Below are 22,697 nucleotides of genomic sequence, written 5' to 3'. Positions count from 1 at the left end.
TATTTTTTTCTCCTTTATTTGGAAAAATGTTTATAGTGTGCAGAAGACAGTCTGTTTCAATATGCCTGAGAAATGGTGAGCTTAACAATGCTTATTAAAATACCATTTTATTCTCACTAGGGCCCACAAGGTCCCCAGGGTCCCATTGGCCCCATAGGTGAAGAAGGGAAAAGAGGTCCTCGAGGTGATCCAGGGTCAGTAGGTCCACCAGGTCCTGTTGGAGAGAGGGTAAGAAATCTAGAGGAAAAGTATGACTTAAGAGATGCACTGCTAAGCTGAAAAACATTTTGACCTACCCTTGGATGCTCTTACAGCTTGACTGTGGTTGTAGTCAAACCTTACTTTCCTAGCAGTAGTTACTACTGTGTGTTATTTTTCTACACTGGTTACTTTTATGTGGAGATTCAGTGCCCAGGATAGTATGGCAGGAGAAAGGATGGAGATAGCACAAGCTCCTCTGCAGACTTTTTCTTACACCTGTACAGCTGGTCATATTTGCTTTCAATGAGGCTGTTCACACAGAAAGAGCTGTCCAGCACACATGAATGAGACACTGATATATTTGCCACTCTAAGCCATAACCCTCCCCAAGCTTAAGTACCTAAGTAAGAAAATTGTAAAGAAATGAACTGAATCTTCAATCCATAATTCTGGTCCTTTATTTGTAGTAAGCTATGTAAAAATTAAGATAATTATATCTACTGCTTTTCCTAGGGTGCTCCTGGTAACCGTGGTTTTCCAGGTTCTGATGGCTTGCCTGGACCAAAGGTAAATTAAATTAGTGTTCATCTTTATTGTGTAGCTTGTTAAATCTTCATTTATCCAGATATATAAAAATGAAGTGTTCCATTAAAAATGTCTGCTTCTGGGCTAAAAGGCAGATCCAATTTGCAAATGCCAAAAGGGGGTCTGAATGTTTTGAGACAAATTTTTTTGGGAAAAGTCACATCCAGTTCCCATGATGTTCAGCTTTGCTTGCTTGCCCCTGGCTTAATGCTCCCTGATTTTGAAATGTTCACAGATAAGGGATTCACCTGTTCTACTCCTATATTGCTTTATGTATTGCTGTGTAGGAGGGGGCTCTGTGAAAAATTGCCCATTCTTTGTGTCTTGGGTGATTTTCTGGACTTGTCCCTTAAAAAAAGATGGGTTTATCTGGCTTTCCTAACTGCTCTAACGCTTCCAGGGAAGTGACTCACACAGGCATTTGTCTAGTACTTCTGTAAGTTCCTAACTTGGTAAAGATACAGGGATTCTAAAATGCTTATATAAACTTGCTTTAAGGAAGAGACAACTTTTAAGTAATAATTTTGGGGAGAAAAGATAATAATTAAGAATCCAATAACAGTAAATGCATTAATGATTTGTAAACTTATTTGCAGAAATAGGTCCTTAATAGAAGATACAGTTTTTATTTAACCTTCTCCTTCTGTCACTGTTCTAGCTATTGACTAGTAGCTCACTGGTGTCTTTCTAGGGAGCCCAAGGAGAGCGTGGTCCAGCGGGATCTTCTGGACCTAAAGGAGGTCAGGGAGATCCTGGTCGTCCTGGTGAGCCTGGCCTTCCAGGTGCAAGGGTAAGGAACTGATAGCAGTACCCTATAAACTGTGTACCTTTTCTTTTTGAAAGGCAGCAGTGAATGTTTAGGAATTCAGAAGCTGTTATACATCGGCAGACTGGTTTCAGTGGGGCTAAAGGCCAAAAGACCTGTCTTTGTTTCCTGCTGATGTTGGGAAGCACAGGTTTTGTCTTAGAAAAAGGAGAAATAGCCCTGATTGAGAACAGCTGATGCAAATGAAAGAAGTGTTTTTGTAGAGCTCAATTACCACAAGTAACATGGATTGAAGGCCAACCTTGATTAAATTGGTGACTGAGAACATAGACGGTTGAGTGGTACATATCACCTAGAAATTTTTTTCAGGAAAATGATTGGAGGATAATTCAAAATATCAGAGAAAGGAATAAAGGGAGCAGTAAAATGTGATATAGAGCATGGCAGAAATAAGGCCTCTGAGAAGCTCAAAAGGTGTAAAGCAAGAAAAGAGAATAAGAAGGAAGATAAAAGATAGTGAGGGATGAAGCTGTAAAGATAAGTACGAAGATGTTTGACACAGAGAAATCTGTGCTGTGGTAGTAACTGAGCATTTCTTTGGGATTTATTTATACTTCTTTCTTGTTACAGAATTATTGACCTAACCCTAACACCAATACTATTCCTGTTTTTAGGGTTTGACAGGAAATCCAGGTGTTCAAGGCCCTGAAGGAAAACTTGGCCCCTTGGTAAGTGAGAAAAATTAGTCTTTTCAGTTAATGTCACAGTAATTCAAAGGTCCCACCTCACTGAAATTGCTTTTATTAACATGAGTTTTCTTTATTTGTTAAGGCTCATCTTCTCTTTTAAAAGTTCATTTTGCATTCCTAACTTCAAAATTAGTACCAATAACATTTCTTTAGTTTTGTCTGTGTAGCAGTGTCTCTTGCTTACCAGCTGCTGTATCACTGTTAAATGTTTGAACTAAATATTTTTCTAGTTGTCACTTGAAGGACACAATAAATGATTTGTCATGATTCACTTCTAATAGCATAACATTTGATTAAATCTGGAAGTATGGCTATTTCTATATCTGCTGTAAAGGCATTTTGACGGATAAGTGAAGCCCCAAACCAGGCTAATGTCACTTTCTCTATATATCAATCATTTTCTTGAGATTAATAAGTTCATATGAAGAAATAGATTTGGAATTTAATGTGGAAAATGCTTTATCTCTGCAGGGTGGTCCTGGGGAAGATGGACGCCCAGGTCCAGCAGGTTCCATAGGAATCAGAGGTCAGCCAGGCAGCATGGGCCTTCCTGGACCAAAGGGTAGTAGTGTGAGTATGGCAATCCCTGTTTGACTTGAACCATTCCTGTATATTTTAATGGATGAAAAAATATCTAAACCTGATCATTTTTATTTCTGCAATTTAGGGTGATCCTGGAAAACCTGGAGAAGCAGGCAATGCAGGAGTCCCAGGACAGAGAGTGAGTGTGGCTGTTATTTGCTGTGATTATGGAAAATGGTGCTTTTCTGTTATGTGTGTTCACAATACAAGATTTCTTCCCCTGTCATTTCAATGTAGGGAGCACCTGGTAAAGATGGTGAAGTTGGCCCTTCTGGTCCTGTTGGCCCACCAGTAAGTCAGCTTTTACCTCTGCCTGCCTGGCACTCCATCTACTCACTCCTCTTTTGGCTTCTCTTCTTATCAACCTTCATTCCAGTTGTGATCCCAAGCAAAAAATTCTAAGAACATTTAAAGAAAAAATTGTCCTAGAAAAATCGCTAACTTTGTATTAAAATATACATGTATCAGCAGTCTAATACCTTTTACCAAGCATTATAAAAAATAGTGCAGGGAATAAAAATTATCTTAGTTAATTTTCTCATCTTTCTTGGTTTTAATGGAAGTGTTTCCCTGTTGCCAGAGAACCCTTAGGGGAAGAATTTTAAAGAAATTATACACATCTTATTACATCTTTTAGCTAGGCCATCTTGTCCTGGGATAAGTAAAAATGTATAATAAATAAAGACCTAATAGAAAATATGCATATTCAGAGAAAAGAAAAATTGTGGACCTTGCCTATATTCCTCTTCTGTTTACTTACTACTTCCTTTTGCATAGGGTCTGGCAGGAGAAAGAGGAGAACAAGGCCCTCCAGGTCCTACAGGGTTTCAGGTATGTGCATACATTTTTATTTTTTTAAATTAAAAAATAAACACCCATGTCTTTATAAACTTAAATTGGAGAAATTCAATCAAGTGATGTATAATATAACTAAACTTCAGAACTAAGGCAAGGATGTTCAAAATAATTAATGATCCATGACTTTCATATCAGCTGTGCACTAAACCAAACTGGCAAAGGCTTAATTACCAACTCTGTATCCCTTGGGAAAACCTTTGATGTTAATCAGTTTTAATTTGAAGATTTTCCAAAAAAGTTCCAAATATGTAGCAAAATAATTGTCTTGATAATGAAGTAATAATTAAATGGATATCTCTTTATAGAGAACTTTACTTTCAGGGCTGAGATGCCTTGCAAATGTTAAGGAAGGGTTGCGATCTATTCCAGAGAGGGGGAAACACTTTGGTGCAATATTAATATAACTCTCCCTTGGGGATCTCTGAGGGTGTGCTCTTGTATTGAGTGTACTGCAACATTTATGATCTTGGTGTCCTAGTTAAGTCTGGATTTACATAACTTTCTATCACTTTAGTGACCATTTTATTTACTTTTTTCAGGGCTTGCCTGGGCCACCAGGTCCTCCAGGTGAGGGAGGAAAGCCAGGTGACCAGGTAATGTATATTATGTAACATAACATTAAAAAGAATGCAATTTATAAAGTAGCTTTATATTTTCTTCTATTTCTGATTGAATTACCCACTCTGTTTCAAAATACTTAATTGATATAGTCTGCAAGCTGTCCAATAACTGCTCTGGCATAAAATAATTATGAGAATCTGTGTTCTTGGAGTGAACTGGACTATCACCTCTTGTTATTGACAGATAGGATTTAGAGCTGGCCATCTACATTCACAGTACTTTGTAAATAAAAATGTTTGTCTCTAATTTCCATAACTACAAAGTTATGAATAATGATTTCATTCTAATGTGAATTTTGTCCTTAGGGTGTGCCTGGAGATCCTGGAGCTGTTGGTCCATTGGGCCCCAGGGTAAGTGTTTTCTTCCAGAGTTTAAATACTCATGACAGTTCTGAGGTTGGAAGTTGATGCATAATATGGACTTTAAGAGTTTAAAGTCAGTATTTGACCTTTTTCCCCATCAATAAAATCGTTGTAAATATGGATATGTTTTAAGATAGTTTCTGTAAAATCTACCACCTTTAATGATTTGGTAGCTCCTGAAGTGATGTTAAATACTAGCTACTAAATGATTTGGTTTATGCTGTGAAATGAAAGTTTTTATTTTGCTGAGTAACATATTTCCCCCACCTCTAACAAGGAAAACCATAAAGCTAGTTTTAATTTCATCAGTTCTTGTAGAATCTTTTCACAGTCTCTACTGCACTTACGGTGTATTTAGGATTTTGTCTACCAGAATTCTACCCTGCCATGTAAATAAATGATTATCTTCCATTTTGTAGGGAGAACGTGGCAATCCAGGGGAAAGGGGAGAACCAGGTGCCTCAGGACTCCAGGGTGAGAAGGGTATGGCTGGAGGCCACGGTCCCGATGGCCCGAAGGTAAACTGAGTAGAGATTTGTATTGCTGCAGTGATGTGATCTATAATTCTGCTCATTTATATGATCATAAGAAAGAGATTTTTTTTATTATAAACATGAAAGGCATCTCTGTTGTTAAGGAAGGACACACAATGCCAATTACAACAACATTAGTAACTTGAAACATATTTAAATGCTGAGAATTCACAGTAGAACTGGGCAGCGCAATTTCTGAAGTGCAGAAAACCTTCTAGCAACGTTGTAAGAGCCGTACCAGTTTACACAAAGACACTTGGCAAGGCTAAGCAATTAAAAGAAAATGCTGAAAGCTTGATGCCTGCGTGAATGTACCTGCTATGGATGTGATTAGACCAGCAGAGTCAGGTCAAGCAGGGAGTGCCTCTATTTATGTGAGACCTGTAATAGACATGAGCATCTCTGCTCCTGGCAACTTCTACCTGTACCTAGTTTCTATACTAAACCTATGTGACATCAAGGAAGAAAGATTCCCAAGCTTCTTTTTTTATCTGTTTTCATCTTGAGTATGCACTGATTAAATACTAATAGGTTTGGAAGAACTATGATATTACAGTTGAACTTCCTGAGTAACACAGTGGGAAAAGAAAAGTATTTGGTTGTGAATAAAGTCCAAATTTCAGATAAAATATTACTTAAAACTGTACCCCAGAGACTTCAACACAGGCACAACATGTTCTGCAGCCTAGAGACAAAGATGTTTCTCAGATGAATAGGCAACCACTTGTTTTTTGTTCCAGGGAAGCCCAGGCCCTAGTGGGACACCTGGTGATCCAGGCCCACCGGGCCTTCAGGGCATGCCTGGAGAGAGAGGGATTGCTGGAACACCTGGCCCTAAGGGTGACAGAGTAAGTCTGTTTATTGCTGTCCTCCTGACTAGAATGACCTGTCTCTTAACACTGCAGTTATTCCAGGGTATGACCTAGTCAGCATTCAGTGCCATAACTGGGACTTTCTGGCTGTTTTCCGTAGGGTGGCGTAGGTGAGAAAGGTGCTGAAGGTACAGCTGGCAATGATGGGGCAAGAGTAAGTAAATCTGTCTCTCTCTTTAGACCCACTCTCCACACACGGGTTTGTTTACTGTGCTAGGGGACTAAGCTGGTAGAGATAAACACTATGCAGTGTACTATCATGGTATGTCATGGGTTTACTCATTACCTCACCCTCCTAATTTTCACATTTTTCAAGACTGCTGTGCACAACGTTTTGGGGTGCCTGTGTGCCCTATTTGGTATCATCAATAATGCCGGTTAAGAGCTCAATTGGAAGGATTCACAGTTGATTTGGGATTTGTCTAAGTTGGCTGTAGTAAAAAATGTGAAAAAACGAACAGGCAGAGATGAATATGCAAAAAGCAAACCTTCCAGCTCTCAGTCTTGAACTAAGGCAGATGCCTCCTTATTGTCTGCATTGAGTTGCCCACAATCTGTCCTGAATTTCACAGGTTTAAATTCATGTAAATGTACTAAGCTTCACATGTGCAGTAAGCTGCTGGCACTTCTGGAAAGTTTTGAGTCTCCGTTGCATTAATAAGGTTTCTAGTCTGCTCAAGATGTGTTCAAGACACATTGCACACACTCTGCTGCACAGACCAACTGTCCAATTATCCCAGTTGCACTGGGTTTTCTTTGTCTGCACTGACCATTTTTCCTTCCAAGATGTTATTTGAGTTACTTTTTACATGAATTGAGAGTATATCTGAGATTCTTGCGTTGTGCAAACCAGTTGGAGTACTAGCTGCTAAGCATTTGGAAATCTGAGGTACAGTCAAAATACAAGGATCCTGTCTGAACTAAATTTATTGTTGAAGAGCAAGAATTTTTTTGAGAAACCCTACTATACAGAAGCTCTAATAAAATTATTATCTGTGAGCTGGAATTGGTTATCTAAATCAAACATTATCCAAAGATACAGAGCAATTCTTAGTTATTGTAAGGGATGTTTAGGGCTTACAGTAGTTAATGAAAAAGTGAAATAATGGTGAGCTGAAGGATCATTATGTGGAGTTGGTGAGTTTGGGTGGAGAGTTTGCAACTTATTTGCCTGCCTTATGAAGAGATAAAGGACGTTTTTGAGTAGTTTGTAAGATATAAATGAATCTTCAGAAAAAATGATGGATACTTTAAAATTAATAAAATTAGTTGAATACTAACATAAGAGAAAGAGAGCTCTTTGCAAGCAGGAAAAAAAGACTTGGTTTCTTTTTGAGAGAGCAAAGTAAAGCTGTTTTGGTTTTTTTTTTTCATCATTGCCCTTATTCATGAATATTGCATAAAGCAGATAATGGACTTAGAGAAGAGAGAGAGAATGAAGGGAAGCAGATATTTTGTGGGGAGTTTGGTCATTGGGAGAAGAAATGCAAGTCAATTTTAGATAAAGAAGACAAAAGAAATTTCCAGAGATGAAGTAGAAGAATTCAAAGGAATGAAAAAAGAGAATGATAATATATGAGAAGTTTTAAACCATCTTTTTTGAGCATCACTTTTCTAACTTCTTTTCATCTTAATTTGTTCAAAAGGGTCTCCCTGGTCCAATAGGCCCAATGGGTCCAGCAGGTCCCACTGGTGAAAAGGTAAACAGATTATTATTCCATTCCCTACTGAAGTTTCTTAATATTATCAGACTTCATTAGTGCTTCAAATGACAAAACAAGTAAGTTACTTGGGAAATAAAATCCTTTCATTTTATTTTAAGGGTGAACCAGGTCCTCGAGGTCTAGTTGGTCCTCCTGGTTCTCGTGGAAACCCTGTGAGTAAACATGCTTTGTTTTTTTCTGGGATAAGTTAACAATACATAACTCTGATCCAAACTCCAGGCATTTTTCTTATTTGCTGATATATTTTCCCTTTTTCTTTCCCCTTTTCTTTCCCTTTTTCTGTAGCCAAATGTGAAGTTCTGACTTGTTGCTGTGCACTTACAAAAGTATTACCAGATTTTCTTCCTGTGACCTATACTTGTTTTAGGGCAAACTTTACAGAGTTGCCCTCACTTACCTCACTCCTGAAACTGTTTCCACATTGTGTCAATGTTTTAAAAAGCATGGCCCTAGAAGATACCACTGTACATAAACAAATATTTAATGGGCAAAGCACAGAGGTAATCCTTAGTTCACCCAGTTATGTAACTTGTCATCTTCCATCTATTAGTGACTTGGAGTATTTTAAGGGTTGACTTCAATTAGGGAATTAGAGGCTCAGCCCTTCTAGATCCTTCATACTGTTTGAAATTGATTATGTCCCTGTCATAAATCAGAACACTCTTATTTCCAGTATAACTTGGAGAAGCTTCCACCCTTTTAGAGAGTGCTGGAGTTGGCAGCCTTCAGCTACTTCTTTTCCAAGCAAATGTTGTGTGGAAAGCTCAGTCGAAGCCTGTTGTGACCTTATAGAAGGGTACATCTTTGAACTACTGGTTTTTTCCCCAGTGTGATTGGAGTGGTAGGTTGAAGGAAGTGTGTGCTCTTTTGCCATCCCTGGAAGGGGTGTGTTGTGACCAGATTTTCTCCTAGTGCTGTTTTAATGCTTGCCTTCCATCTCTGAATTCTGAAAGCTCAGTATAGTCTTGAACACATAGCAGCTTTTAACATCATAGCTTACATCCTTTATTTTAGGATTAAAAGATCATTTGATTCTGATTAATTGAGCAAAAGTATAATAGCACGAGGGTAAATAGTTAGCATCTCTTCTGATATATTGAACTGTAACTGATACTGTCTGTAGAAAGATGGTTGTTAAACAAAGTTATTTCAATTTGTCTGACCAGGGTTCCCGAGGAGAAAATGGCCCAACTGGCGCTGTTGGTTTTGCTGGACCCCCGGTATGTATTTTGGAACACTAATGAATTTCCTGTACTCATGCTTTGACACACTTAATTTCCTTCATTATGAATAATTGCTGTGTTCTGGATCGGGAGTCACATTTTTGGTGCAAAAGTAGCTGTTTCTTTCTCCCATCAGTATATCAAGTGAAGGAAAGGGCCAGTAAGCACCCTAGACAGTTGAAAAGTGGTTTTCTTGTTAAGATTATGTAATTGCTCACAAGATTTCATGTTTTCATTAGTATGTTATGTTGTTCCTTTGAGATTAAAATGAGGGAAGTTAAAAAGTATCTACTGAAGGTAGCAAAGATTTGCACCATGAATAGTGAAGTCTGGAATGAGGTGATGGGCCAGATGCTCTGGAATAAGCCTTCCCACAGCCTAAATATCCTGTTTCAGGATCCCTTTCACAGTCTTGCACCTGCTTCCCTCGGTGGGGAAAAAAGCCTAGAAAAGACAATGTTTGTTTTGTAGCTGCTGAGGAAAATAGAAAATCTATAGAGAAGAAAAATGTGAGCTTGATAAGTAAAATATTGAAAATGGAAATACTGGTTTCACTGAATGTTTAGAAATTGTTATGTGTGATCTTCTAAAGACCATACTGAATTGTTAAACAAATGCAGTGTTTTCTGGACTGATTTGTACCCCTTGTACATATTTTTTTACCCTTTAGAATAATTCTCTAGAGAATTATTTTGTTAAGAAATATTTGGTGTTGCCTGCCCTGATGTTTCTTCTAAATATTATTTCTTATAGGGCCCTGATGGTCAGCCTGGTGTGAAAGGTGAACCTGGAGAACCTGGACAGAAAGGAGATGCTGGATCTCCAGGACCACAGGGTCTTGCTGGGTCTCATGGTCCCCCAGTAAGTATGAATAAAATAATCACAGAACCAGTTACATAGGCTGATCTTGCTCATGAAAAAAGTTCTGGGTGTTCACTACCATCCCTCTCTTTCTCCTTTCCTTGTAGGGCCCTCCAGGTGTTCCTGGTCTGAAAGGTGGTAGAGGAACTCAGGGTCCACCTGTAAGTACATATTGTCTTGAGACCTGACTGCTGAAAATCTAATGCCAAAATTTTATGTGGTGTGTGTACTATTCCTTATCTCAGCTTGATTTTTCAGTATGTAAATATAATTTGCTCACTAATTCAGCCCAGAGCATTTGAGGTAATTAGTGTTGTGTTTCATTTGATAAAGATGTCATTAAAAAGGGGTTTTTTTTAGGGTGCTACTGGATTCCCAGGATCTGCTGGAAGAGTTGGGCCTCCAGGACCTACTGTAAGTTAATTATCATTTTCCTAGTAGGTATGTTTTATAAAATGGTTACCAAGAATCTGAAGGTTGAATAAAGCAAGAAGGGTGAAACAGTGTTTATAGCCTGATTCTATTGAAGAAAACAGTTTGTCATCACAGACTTTTGAGACTGTTTGCATCATTAAGTAAAGCTCATTAGTCTTCAGCTTGGTCTAATGCCTGATATTGGTGCAAGGTTTTCCACTGGGTTAAGTAGGCCTTCAAATTGCTCCAATGACTTATTTGCTTAGAGGAATAAAAAACCCAACTTATATTTTCCTGTGTATTTTACTTTTTTATCCTTTTAGTGGTGACTGAAATTAGGACAGTTTTTGGAAAAGAAAAAGGCTCTGCTGGGCTCTCTCATTGGTGGAGTTACTCATAAGTTCCATTAAAATAAAAACAAACCCACAAACACAAAATCTCTTCTGCTCAAACATTCTCAGAAACACTACAAAAAAATACTAGCAGTGGATCGAGTTGAGGGTTGAACTCCACACAGAGAACTGTGTTATGCTTCATATGCCTTTTAATGCTATGTTGAAAATAACAACTCACAGTCATTGTAAGGTTAGCAGATGTGAAGTTTATAGAAAACTTAATAGACACATGAAGCCTTTTAAAAGTATTTGAGAAATGAACAAAGGTCTGTTGAAATACTAATTTGTTCCATGGGAATGAAGAGTTTGTTGGATATGGACCTTAGCTTGATGATATTAGAAAGAATCAGCAAAGTTGAGTTTTCTAGCAGTGGTTATATACTTGTCCTTAGAATTTTCGTGTCCTGGTCAGAAAAAGGTCCAATGTAATGATGTGATTTCATTTATTTTAGGGAGCCCCAGGGCCTGCTGGGCCTATTGGAGAACCAGGAAAAGAAGGTCCCCCAGGTCTTCGTGGTGATCCTGGTTCTCATGGCCGTGTGGGAGACCGAGGGCCAACCGGGCCTCCTGGTGGCCCTGGAGACAAGGGTGACCCAGGGGATGATGGGCAGCCGGTACGTCCCTTGATTGTCCCTCCTCCAGCTCCAGGCTTGCTCTCATTGCTTATTGCTGCTGACATGACTGTGACATTGCTTTCTCCTCTGTGGATTTCAGGGCCCAGATGGCCCCCCTGGTCCAGCAGGAACTACGGGTCAAAGAGGAATTGTTGGAATGCCAGGACAGCGAGGGGAGAGAGGCATGCCTGGGCTGCCAGGGCCTGCAGTAAGTAGCGAACAGGCCATGTGCCACTGGACTGGGAATTTCTGTGTGGGATTTGCAGTGTGCTCCTTAGCATGAGAAGAAAGCTGGAAAACTCCAGTTGCAGGGGTGGAGAGAGAGAGGGTAGTAAAGAATTTAATCTCATGGAAATGCATGAGGTAGAAGGTTTACTTCCTTTCTGTTTCTGCCATAATGGGAAGTCTGAACATGAATTAAGTTAGTGAGTAATAGCATTAAGGCTCCTGTCTAAAATGTTCCTATTTAACTTAAAACTTGATCCCTGAATAAAGCAACCCCACACTCTCATTTAGGTACCCAAAGGTCACTTGGGGACCTGTTAATGTGAGTACATACTCTGTCAACACTGTTTCATAAATTGTGAGCTACAGCCTTCCAAATAGGCACTACTGCTCTCTTTGCTTTCATGTAGGATTTATTGATATTTGTTGGATAGCGTAATTATCCAGTAGATCAAGCAATTAAATAGACCATTAGTAAAAGGGTTGGTATGGAGGATCTGTCATTACCACTGGATCCATTAAGCCATTTATAGCTGAAGTTGGCCAGAAGTTTTTCCAAGCTAACAAAGTTTGTTGGTATTGAGACAGAAAGATCATGTTAATTATTTCAAGCTGAATTATATTTTTCTGTAATCTAAAACATCATACCTATTGCAGATAATTATATCAGACTGATTTATCAGTAACTTCTTAAAAATACAAAGTATATTAAATATATATTAAAATTCCTTAAGAACCTTTTCTTTTAATATCAGGGATTTTTTTCATTTACAAATGTAGATGGTATTTCAGTCTGGATTCATGAGTAGTTTGGCAGGCAGCAGGTTTTTAGCACTTTCTTTGTTTTGTGATTAAAATTTTAATATGATATTTGTTATCTTTTTTAGGGTACTCCAGGAAAACAAGGTCCCACGGGGCCACCTGGTGACAAAGGTCCCCCAGGACCTATTGGCCAGTCAGGTGCCACTGGGCCTGTAGGTGAAGCTGGTCCAGAAGTAAGTATTACAGCATCATAGCATGTGAGAAAGGGCCAGGTCATTCTCCTTGACTTGAAGTTAGAGGTGGAGAACAACTTTCTAGTTCCTCCAGAAATGCAGAATTTCAGAGCTAATCAATAGTTCTATTTTTGTTCTGTAACTCCAGGGACCTGCTGGTAATGATGGTACTCCTGGACGAGATGGAGCTGTTGGAGAACGCGTAAGAAAATATTATTTTCTTAATTTTCTTCTGCAAATCCCCATTTTATTATTGACTTACTTTAGATTTTCTTTTCATTCAGTTAACCTGGATGGTGAGCTTGTTCTGAAAGTGTATCACAGCTTTGAATATAGTACCTCTCAAAGCTGAGGATGCCTGACTAAGAACACCTGCCTCCACAAACTCAGATTTGAGTTCTTGCAGCAGGAATATCTTTGTAGGTTGCAATTGCTCAAAAACAGACTGGCAGTGCTACAGTTTTGTTGCTTTGGTCTAGACCAGTCCTCTTTAGATAAACAGTTGAAATTCTGCTTTACAGGGTGATCGTGGTGAACCTGGCCCTGCAGGATTACCAGGTTCTCCAGGAGGTCCAGGAACTCCAGGTCCTGTTGGCCCTCCAGGAGATGCAGGTCAAAGAGGTGAAACTGTAAGTGAGGCTTTTTGAGAAAACACTTTGTTTATTGAAAACTACTGTGTATATGCACAATTTTTCATGCATTGCCTCACATTTTTTCTGTGTGCAATCTTTGTAGGGCTCTCGAGGTCCGATGGGTCCCCCAGGTCGTGCAGGAAAAAGAGGTTTGCCTGTAAGTTGCCCATGGTCACTGTGCTTTTGTCTGAGATACCACTGAGGAACATGTGTGAGGAATCCAGCCCAAATGAGAATGCCAAGCAGGGCTTCACTTTGTGTTCTGACTGCAAGTGGGTGCAGGAAGTTCTGAGCTGCAAAGCTGCACAAAATTGGATATTTGTATTTGGATAATCCAGTAATGCTTTGGAAGCATCTTTATTTGGAGCATGTTGGTGTCTGGATAATGGTAGGACCTGAGTTAGCAAATGGCTGGAGTCTGGCCTAAATAAGGGGTAAAGAACTTAATGCTGAACAAAAATAGATGTTTTTAGATAAAAATGGCAGAAATACAACAAAATCACCTGTTCCCATTAAAAGGCCTTAATTCAACTCATGAACTTCCAACTTCAGTGTGGAAAGGAAAATAAACAAAACTCCTCTTTTTTATGTTACATAAGTTTTTTACAATCCAAGCCTGGACCAGACAATTAATTGCAAACTTGGGAAATTCAAAACAATGTTGTCCTGTCCCTAAGCAAATGGCATTTGAGAGGCAGTAAAGTTTATTGAGTAGTTGGTGATAATGATGCCGTTGATAAACTATTTGGAATCGGGCATTGAGAAATTTTGCATGCGATTTGGGCTGAGAAATACAGAATTGAGAACAGCAGCTACATTTTCCAATGATTCTTGAATTAGTGTAAGAAGTTTGCAATTATCAAAACTAACAACAATGAAATTGTGACAGTAATAGGAGCAAGGTATTTGTGGTGCCTGGATATTGTATTTAGGGAATGAACTTCAGTTGTAATTTAATCATAATGAAAGTGAAATAAGCTGTGAGAAGTAAAGTTGCAGCCTGGATGATTTCATACTGAAAATATGCTTTATCATAATGGGTCTGTGAGAGAGCCTTAATATTTTCAATCTCATCAACAAAAATCATTTACCATATACAATAAGTTGAAGAAATATATGAATATTAAAAAAATTGGTTTTGTATATTATTTATTAGCATTAGTACAGGTTCATGGATTTTTTACTGTATTATGTAGCTATGTAGAATAAATTTGCTACAACTGTATTTAAGCACAGGTGAGTTTTTTGTAATTATTTACTTATTCTTTGGTAAAAAATTAAGATTCTTGTAACTGCCTCAACATCATCATTCTTCTGGCTTTAAAAGGGAGGGATGTCTGAGTGCAGTATCTAAAAGGAAATGAGGGGGTTTTGAGGTTGGAGGCTTCTCCCAGTTCAGAATTTTACATTTCATCATTAATATTTACAGGGTCCCCAAGGACCTCGTGGTGACAAAGGTGACAATGGAGATAGAGGCGATAGGGGCCAGAAAGGACATAGGGGTTTCACTGGACTTCAAGGCCTTCCTGGCCCTCCTGTAAGTTGTTCTGCTTTTACTATAATTTTATTTGCTTGGTGCTTAAATAGTGTATCAGGAACATAGTTATTTGAAGTGGAAAAAAACCCAAATGTTATTTTTCTCCACAAGGTGTTTGAGTGGCCTGGTGTCTATACTTGCTAATATTTTTAATGCAATTTAAAAATACTGTTGCATGATGAGGTAAACCTGTTGCTGTTGTTGTGTGTTCTCCTATTCTTGTTCCCTTTGCAAGGCCAATCCCTGACAGTCAATGACCTGTCAGCACTAGGTGGTTACAAAAGCTGGTAGTTTGAGATAATCAGTTTAGAGTGTGAAATGCTTTTTGGCAGTGTTTGAATTCATTACAGTCAAGGAATTCAGTGCAAAATCCCAAAAGGACTGTGAGAGCATCTCTAGCTAATATTTTCAAGAACTTTGTGATTTAATTGTCAATTGAATGGAAATATCATGGAAAACATACTATTTTTTTAACATTTATTCACTGGTACTGTGCAAACTCTGGAAGTTTCCACTTGGAGGGACAGCAGCAATGAAAAGACCCCGACAGCCAAATTACCTTTTCACTTGGTGATAGTGCTGTCACTTACTCTCTTGTAAGCCACTCTGATTATAAACACCTCAAAACCAGGGCTTTTCTAGAGAAACAGCTTTACAGCCAAGCACCAGTAAATTTTATTAAGTTACTAAGGGATTAAGGTAGAGGTACCACCCATTGTTTATGTACATTTTAATCCTATTTATGCCAAATTGTGTATATCACACACTAATGCCTTAAAACTAAAGTGCTATGCTCCAAATGGCACAATGATAGGATAATTTCTCCTCTTTAGGGTCCAGTTGGTGAACAGGGCAGTCCTGGCATTCCAGGTCCGTTTGGTCCTCGGGTGAGTAAAACTTTTAAGGTTTTTCTTGCATGGGGTTTGTTTTTTATTCTCACTTAGATTTCTATTCCTGCATCATTTTTATTTCAATGACTTTTATCGACTTTGGTATTGTATGGTGATTTCCCTAGTATCTTTTGCTGAGACATCACCTTTTGATACAGTAGAGCATTTTCATGATTACAGTTTACAGGTAAATAAAAATGCTGGCTGGGGATGACTACAGGGCTGCAGTCTTCTTCTATAGACACTTTTACTGCAGCTGATCCAAAGCCATTTATGTGGCAGCTCTGCTGATTTCTACTCTGCCTCTCATCCTCCATGTATGGCATTTACTCAAAAATCAAGGAGAAATACTGTCCCTTGGGAACATCCAAGGGAGGCATCTACATCTACCTCTGAGCCTGTATCTGAGGGTGTACAGAAGCTACTCCAGTCTGCACAGCATCTGGAATCTGGAACTGGTCCCACTTAAATGGTTAAGGAAGGAGATATACAGCTGAGCCAAGTTATATTATCTGAGGTGATTCACTTGAGAAGAGCAGCTTTTAAACTACCTTCTTTACCTTTAAAGAAGAAGAAAAAAGGTGATTTTTAAAAATATGGTAATAGGCACAAGTAATCAGGTTGCTTCCTGACCAGACATTGCTTATAACAGACTGTTTTTTAAGACTTTGTTATCAAATGCTAAAATACATTCCATCTGTCTCCTATATTTTCTAGGGTCCTCCAGGTCCAGTTGGTCCTTCTGGAAAAGATGGAAGTCCTGGTCCACTTGGGCCAATTGGGCCTCCTGGTGTTAGGGGGACTGTGGGAGAAGCTGGACCTGAGGTAAATTAATGGAAATATGAGGGGAAAGGTTATCTTCAAATAATGAGGATCTTTTCTACAGTCCATCACATTATTTTCTTGAACATCTCTGACCTCAAGACAAATTATAAAATGTGATAGTTTCTCCAACAATCATCCAGGGTAACTGTTATTGAAAGGGTTCTTTTCTTACTCCTTTTCATCTTCTGAACCCGGGATGATCCCAGCCTCATCCACCTGTGCTCTCCTGAGGCTGAGCTGGATCTACTGGGCAGCTGGCTGGGTCCTGCTGGATCTGCGTTCAACATGGCTGGCAAGTTGGGTCCTAAATCCTCAGACCCAAACACAGGCCAGCAGTAGCTCAAAGCTGGCAGTCCCACAGAGGTGGCACTGAGTGAGCACAGCCACATTCCTGTCTGCCAGCACCTTCCTCCACTGTGCCATGTGTTAGGGAGATCCTTCACTCCAAATAAACAGCCCAAATTCTAACACTGAGCCCAGCTGATCTTCATGCTGGGCTGAGGGTTACAGACACCAACCACGAGCTGATTCACTACTGATGAAAACTGGTTTGACTAGTTTGAACAGAGTCCTAAACCTTGCTGGATATCCCAGGCATATTCCACATGTACCAATTCAAAATACTCAAAAAAGGGTAGTTAAACTATTTGAAAGAAGATACATTCGAGGAATTTGAGAAAAGAGTAATCTGGGTGGTCATGTGAAGAATTAAAAAATTGATATTACTTATTTTGTGGAAGAGGTAGAACAAAATAATGGGCAAGAAAAGGAAGGCAGTTTTTGCTGACTTTCTGTCTAGTAAGACATGGTGTTTCCTGTATTTATCATGTGCTAATATTCTGCTTACTTTATTTGAAATTCTGCTAATTCTCAGTATCTCCACTTCTGCCCAGACGCCAAGACCTGTATGAAAAGTCTATGGCAGGGAATAAGAATATAATATCTCTCTATCATCTGTGTAATGAAACCACACAAGAAATATCACATTCCAATATTTTTAGTTTTGCTTTCCATGGGGACTTGCGTGCAGCTGTAAGTTGGAACCAAAAAGCAAGAAATAAAACTTGAGGTTTCACTTTTCAGACACAGCATGTGTGTTAGTTTGGATATGTGCTCTGTATGAGCATTTGGAGCCCTAGTTGTGAGTTCTGAAGTAATGAGTCTCAAAGACAGGGCCAGTTCTGATCCACCACCTGGTGCACCAGAGCATCAGAATTCACCTGGAGGTACATTACAGATTTTGTGCTGCCAGAGAAGGGCTGGCAGGGTGAGATATGTTTATTAGTAGATATCTTCTCATGTGTGCTGGTTCATGGTAACAGAAGGACCTCACAACCCACCATTTGGGAAAATTTACCAAACCAAAATTTACCAGGAAAACACCTGCTCTTCTAAGGATGATGTAGATGATGTAGAAAGATGAGAGGCCTGTGGCCAGAAAGCTCAGTGCTGCACTGAATAAAGATGTTTCTAGTGCCAAATTTTCCATCCAGGAAAATGATTCCGAGGCAACTTAGGGGAAGCAGGAATTTTAAGAAATAAAGTTGTTAGACAGGAATCTGAACAAGGAGGGACAGATGGTTTAACAAAGGGAATGAGGGCATTCCTTGGTGACTTTTTCCAGCTGTTGAATTTAAAATCAGGAGTAAGAAAATGTTCATCATTAAGGCAATCTGAGAGGAGATGAAGCAGAGTGAATACATATCTCACATGCAGTTCTAATCTCTTATCCCTGTTCTTTGAATGGTGAATTTTTTATATCTGAATTATTCTCTGTGCTTGAGAGTAACTGGCCCCAAATTTTTTTTTTGGGGTGGTGGGGGTGGTGGGGGTGGTTTGTGGCAGGCATTGCTGTCATTTGGCATAGTATTTACTCTACTGGACCTCTGTTGCCTTCTTGTTTTGAATCTTAGGGCCCACCAGGTGAGCCTGGTCCTCCTGGCCCTCCAGGGCCTCCAGGCCACCTCACTGCTGCCATTGGTGACATCATGGGACACTATGACGATGCCATGGCGGATCCACTACCGGAGTTCACTGAAGATGAAGCAGCCCCTGATGACCATAACAAAACAGACCCAGGAGTCCACGCCACGCTGAAGTCCCTGAGCAGCCAGATCGAGACCATGCGCAGCCCCGATGGCTCCAAGAAACACCCAGCGCGGACCTGTGATGACCTGAAGCTGTGCCACCCCTCCAAGAGGAGCGGTGCGTGTTCTCACCTCTGCTGTACACTCTGAGGCTGCCTCGTGTCCAGCATGGGCTTGCTCACTGGCCTGCTTTGCACTGCTGCCATGTATTTCTGCTTATGTCTTCACAGTCGTTTCAAAAAGCTTTGTAATATGACAGAGTCACGTTTTATGTTCTTTGTAGGTGAATATTGGATTGATCCTAACCAAGGATGTGTTGAAGATGCTATAAAGGTTTACTGCAACATGGAAACTGGGGAGACCTGCATTTCTGCCAACCCATCTACTGTGCCCCGCAAAACATGGTGGGCCAGCAAGTCCTCTGACTTAAAGCCTGTTTGGTATGGCCTTGATATGAACAGGGGATCACAGGTAAATAAATGTCTGTTTATTATGCATTTATTAGTTCACTGTTAAGAACTGGTTTCTGTGAAGTTTGTTGCCTTGTGATTTGGAACTTCCTCTGCTGCTCTGAGCAGATTCTGCTATGGTAAGAACATTATACTTGTTGACTGACTGGCTTATAGTCAATTTGATTGTTAGTACCATAAAATAAAGGTAGGAAATAGCTGGGAAAAAACAATGCAAGTGCTTCTAATGCAGGATTGGCTAAAGCAAACCACTGCTAGACAAAAACAACATCTTCTCTCTGAGTCTTTTACTAAGTCTCTACCTTGTCCTTAAACAACTGTACTTCTACCCTGATATGTAGTCCAGATCCCTGCTATTTTAATTGAATGCTAATATTCCTTTCAGAAAACTCTGTAGTGCTAAAAATTGTGAAACTTACTTTAGAAATTTGTTTTTGAATTAAAATATGATTGTTATCACATGTGTCAGGTTAATCCATGCGGAATCCATCAGTCTCTAGGTAGAAAAAATTTCACTCACCTTTCTTCTGGGTTTTTCCTGTATGGCAACTTCTAAAACTGATGATCCTGACAAATAACAGGCAGCAAATTACAAAAGAATCCACCCTTAGATTTTATTTAATAGGGGTCCTACTGGTTATGTCTGAAAGATGACAATGATGGCAGTTGTTTCTAAATTCACCAACTCTTAATTTCAGTGTCCTGTAAGCTGACTTATTTCTTTCTCTCCAAAGTTTGTGTATGGGGATACAGCTGTCACTCAGATGACATTCCTGCGCCTCCTGTCCAAGGAAGCTTCCCAGAACATCACCTACCTTTGTAAAAACAGTGTTGGGTACATGGATGACCAGATGAAGAACCTGAAAAAAGCTGTGATTCTGAAAGGGGCCAATGACCTGGAGATCAAGGCAGAGGGAAACAGCCGCTTCAGATACACTGTTCTGCACGACAGCTGTTCTGTAAGTTGAGGGCGTTTGCTGGGAAGGAAAAGGACTTTTGTATCTTTTCATTTCTTTCTTGAATCAGGAAAAAAAAAACAACCCACACAAGGAAGTAATTAAAATGCTGCAGGATTTTGTAACAAATCATAGAAGTAACTGATCAAACAGGGATTTTGCTATAATTCTAGCTTCACGTAATAGAATTCTGCACTATTTAGAGGCTATTTGCAAATTCCTTCTTAGTGACCATACTGAGATATATATCTGGGCATTTTGCATTACCCAGTACTTGTTTAACTTTGAGTGGAATCACACAAACTAGTGAGATAACCACAAACTTTTTTCTACCAGATGGGCAAGATTATTGCAGCAGTGGAAGAAACTCACTGGTACTATGACTGAGCAGGAAAGGAAAACTCTCCCTAAAATTTCATGGTGGGGACAGAAACCAGCAAGTAGGAGATTTTTCATGTTCAAAAGCAGTTTCAGTCAAGATCAACATACTGGCAAATATTCCTAAATCTAGTCTTGCAATAAGTTAAGTACTCTCTGTGCTTTAAAGTAAGCCCACAATTATGGGTGAAGGCACATACTATTAATACACAGAGAAGAATTTCATTGCATAAGAGAAAAATCAGCCCTGATATGTCAGTGTGACAGATCTTCTCATTAGAGACATTTCAAAATAACCCAGGTGCAGTGCAGACAGTGTTACTCAGCAAAGTGCAGTGACACCCTACTGAACAAGCAGACAACTGACTCACCAGTTGCACTTCTGGCTGGTTTGACATGAGCTCTGGCCTAATTTAATTTATTTTTTTCTTCTTTTCCCTCTAGAAACGTAATGGGAATGTGGGCAAGACTGTTTTTGAGTACAGAACGCAGAATGTGGCACGCTTACCGATCATCGATATTGCACCAGTGGACATTGGCAGTACCGACCAGGAATTTGGAATTGAAATTGGGCCAGTTTGCTTTGTGTAAGAGCAAGGGGGGAATATAACACACTACCCAGCAACAGCAGCAATTAAACATGAACTTAGACTGATTGAAGTTAATCCTGAGACTCTTGAAGTAATGGCTGATATTGGATCAGCACTGTATATACATCTCTTTCTAAATGCCCGGCCTCCTTTTGAATATTTATTTTACTTACAAACCTTCTGTTTTCAATGATTGAAACCAACATTTTAGCTCAATTTTAAGAAGATTGATGACCACCTTCTAAAAATAATATGAATCCTTTTCCTTGGTTTTGTTTCAAATTATCTTGACATTTCCAGGTATTCAAAATAGATAGATTTAATGTGGAACAATGTAAAGCTCTAATGATTATTTCTTTTGCTTTAATGTGTACTGAATAACAGAAAAGTAGAGCACTTTTGTGAACCGTTGGCTGTATGTCAACATACCTACTCCCCCTACCCCAGTTTGTGTTCCTGTGGTTGCCATTCACAGAAGTCTGTGTCTTTTGTAGAAGAAAATCTCTTCAGACAAGACCATCTTAATTTGGCATTGTTTTCCTTGCACTTTTCTATGTAAGTCTGCTCAGAAGAGTGATCCATAGCCATGGTTAATTTATGAAGTAAAAACATTACTGGGGTAAATATGAGTTTTCAGTAGGGGTGTCCTATATCTTAACTTTTAAGTCTAGATTTCACTTCTCACAATGTATATGTGTAATTCCATTAAATTATCCTTAATCTCCAAAATATGTCTTAAATCCAATACTTGTTGATTTTCCAATATTTGCCCATCTAAGAAGCCATTACGTATCAAATTATACAGATGTCTTATATATGGTACCAATTTCTGTATGTTGCAGAACATTCACATGTATACCAGACCAATTGCTAATAAAGAAAGTTTAGAAATTCCTTGGTTTTAGCTGACATCCAGACATGCATCACCAGTAATTTGACTTAGTGGCCTTGAGTTGTCAAGGCAGGAAAGTTCCATCATTTCTTAGCATGAGCTACCTCATCTCTGGAAGTTGGGATGCGATTAATATTCCTGGTTTTATTTTAGATATTAAAAGGTGCTATGCTTCTGTTGTTATTTCAAGATAGGAGATAGGCAGGGCAAAAAATAAAGCAACAAAAGTGATGGTGCTAAATGACTCTCTAGAAGGCTGGTGAAATAAAGATGCCTACTGTCAATGTCATGTTCAGAGCTTAGCTGTTAGGCTTACAGTGTTTGAGAGAACAACGTTACAGTGCATTTATTTGTTGGTCATTCAGTATATAGAATGTTTTGTACCTCCAACATGCTTTATTTTGTAAAGTATGTGGGTACAAACTTACTTAGGTTTTTTGTTTCTTTACTGCATCTGTGCTCTCCACGTTTTTTTGTTTGTTCCTTAAAAAAAATAAACAGCTGGGGCTCTCCCTAAAGAAAGTCATGCACATAGCTTTCTTTCATGTATCTTTGCAAAGCATTTAATTAAATACATGCTTCTCGCTATGTAAGTGGTTTGCTTTTTGTAAAACTCCTTCCAGTGTGTTCATTCCATAACCTTTCATTCCCAGGAAATTAAAAATAGAGGTATTTAATTGTTGTTTGGTTGCTGTTTACATAAACCATTTGTAAGGCATTGTGAAATATTTTTATAGCAGGAGTATTTGTAAAGTACCTTCTGTGTCAGTTTTTACAGGTAGGTATCACTTATACGAAGGAAATCAGCAGGCCTAGGAAAGCTGACTCAGTAATATTGTTTGAGACTCCAGAGAGAATTT

At 39.1% G+C, this 22,697-nt stretch overlaps 1 protein-coding gene across 2 annotated transcripts in view; it reads left to right on the top strand.

The window, feature by feature from the left end:
• The window catches only part of COL5A2 (collagen type V alpha 2 chain), a 102,407-nt gene extending 79,982 nt beyond the window's left edge, over positions 1-22,425 (top strand). For both annotated transcript variants that reach the window (XM_019007550.2, XM_015635320.2), the window contains exons 23-54: positions 121-228; positions 715-768; positions 1,478-1,576; positions 2,227-2,280; positions 2,773-2,871; positions 2,969-3,022; positions 3,121-3,174; positions 3,661-3,714; positions 4,281-4,334; positions 4,668-4,712; positions 5,144-5,242; positions 5,998-6,105; positions 6,230-6,283; positions 7,776-7,829; positions 7,952-8,005; positions 9,020-9,073; positions 9,830-9,937; positions 10,045-10,098; positions 10,298-10,351; positions 11,199-11,360; positions 11,461-11,568; positions 12,473-12,580; positions 12,729-12,782; positions 13,102-13,209; positions 13,316-13,369; positions 14,642-14,749; positions 15,583-15,636; positions 16,357-16,464; positions 18,378-18,669; positions 18,835-19,022; positions 19,756-19,980; positions 20,800-22,425. In XM_019007550.2, coding sequence (XP_018863095.1) covers positions 121-228; positions 715-768; positions 1,478-1,576; positions 2,227-2,280; positions 2,773-2,871; positions 2,969-3,022; positions 3,121-3,174; positions 3,661-3,714; positions 4,281-4,334; positions 4,668-4,712; positions 5,144-5,242; positions 5,998-6,105; positions 6,230-6,283; positions 7,776-7,829; positions 7,952-8,005; positions 9,020-9,073; positions 9,830-9,937; positions 10,045-10,098; positions 10,298-10,351; positions 11,199-11,360; positions 11,461-11,568; positions 12,473-12,580; positions 12,729-12,782; positions 13,102-13,209; positions 13,316-13,369; positions 14,642-14,749; positions 15,583-15,636; positions 16,357-16,464; positions 18,378-18,669; positions 18,835-19,022; positions 19,756-19,980; positions 20,800-20,946 — 3,030 coding nt within the window. In that variant the 3' untranslated portion in view covers positions 20,947-22,425. The remainder of the gene's footprint in view (positions 1-120; positions 229-714; positions 769-1,477; positions 1,577-2,226; positions 2,281-2,772; positions 2,872-2,968; positions 3,023-3,120; positions 3,175-3,660; positions 3,715-4,280; positions 4,335-4,667; positions 4,713-5,143; positions 5,243-5,997; positions 6,106-6,229; positions 6,284-7,775; positions 7,830-7,951; positions 8,006-9,019; positions 9,074-9,829; positions 9,938-10,044; positions 10,099-10,297; positions 10,352-11,198; positions 11,361-11,460; positions 11,569-12,472; positions 12,581-12,728; positions 12,783-13,101; positions 13,210-13,315; positions 13,370-14,641; positions 14,750-15,582; positions 15,637-16,356; positions 16,465-18,377; positions 18,670-18,834; positions 19,023-19,755; positions 19,981-20,799) is intronic.
• The last annotated feature ends 272 nt before the right edge of the window (positions 22,426-22,697 follow it).

Source organism: Parus major, chromosome 7, assembly GCF_001522545.3.
Source record: "Parus major isolate Abel chromosome 7, Parus_major1.1, whole genome shotgun sequence".
NCBI classification, from domain to species: Eukaryota; Metazoa; Chordata; class Aves; order Passeriformes; family Paridae; genus Parus; species Parus major.
This window is presented reverse-complemented; position numbering and strand designations above follow the sequence as displayed.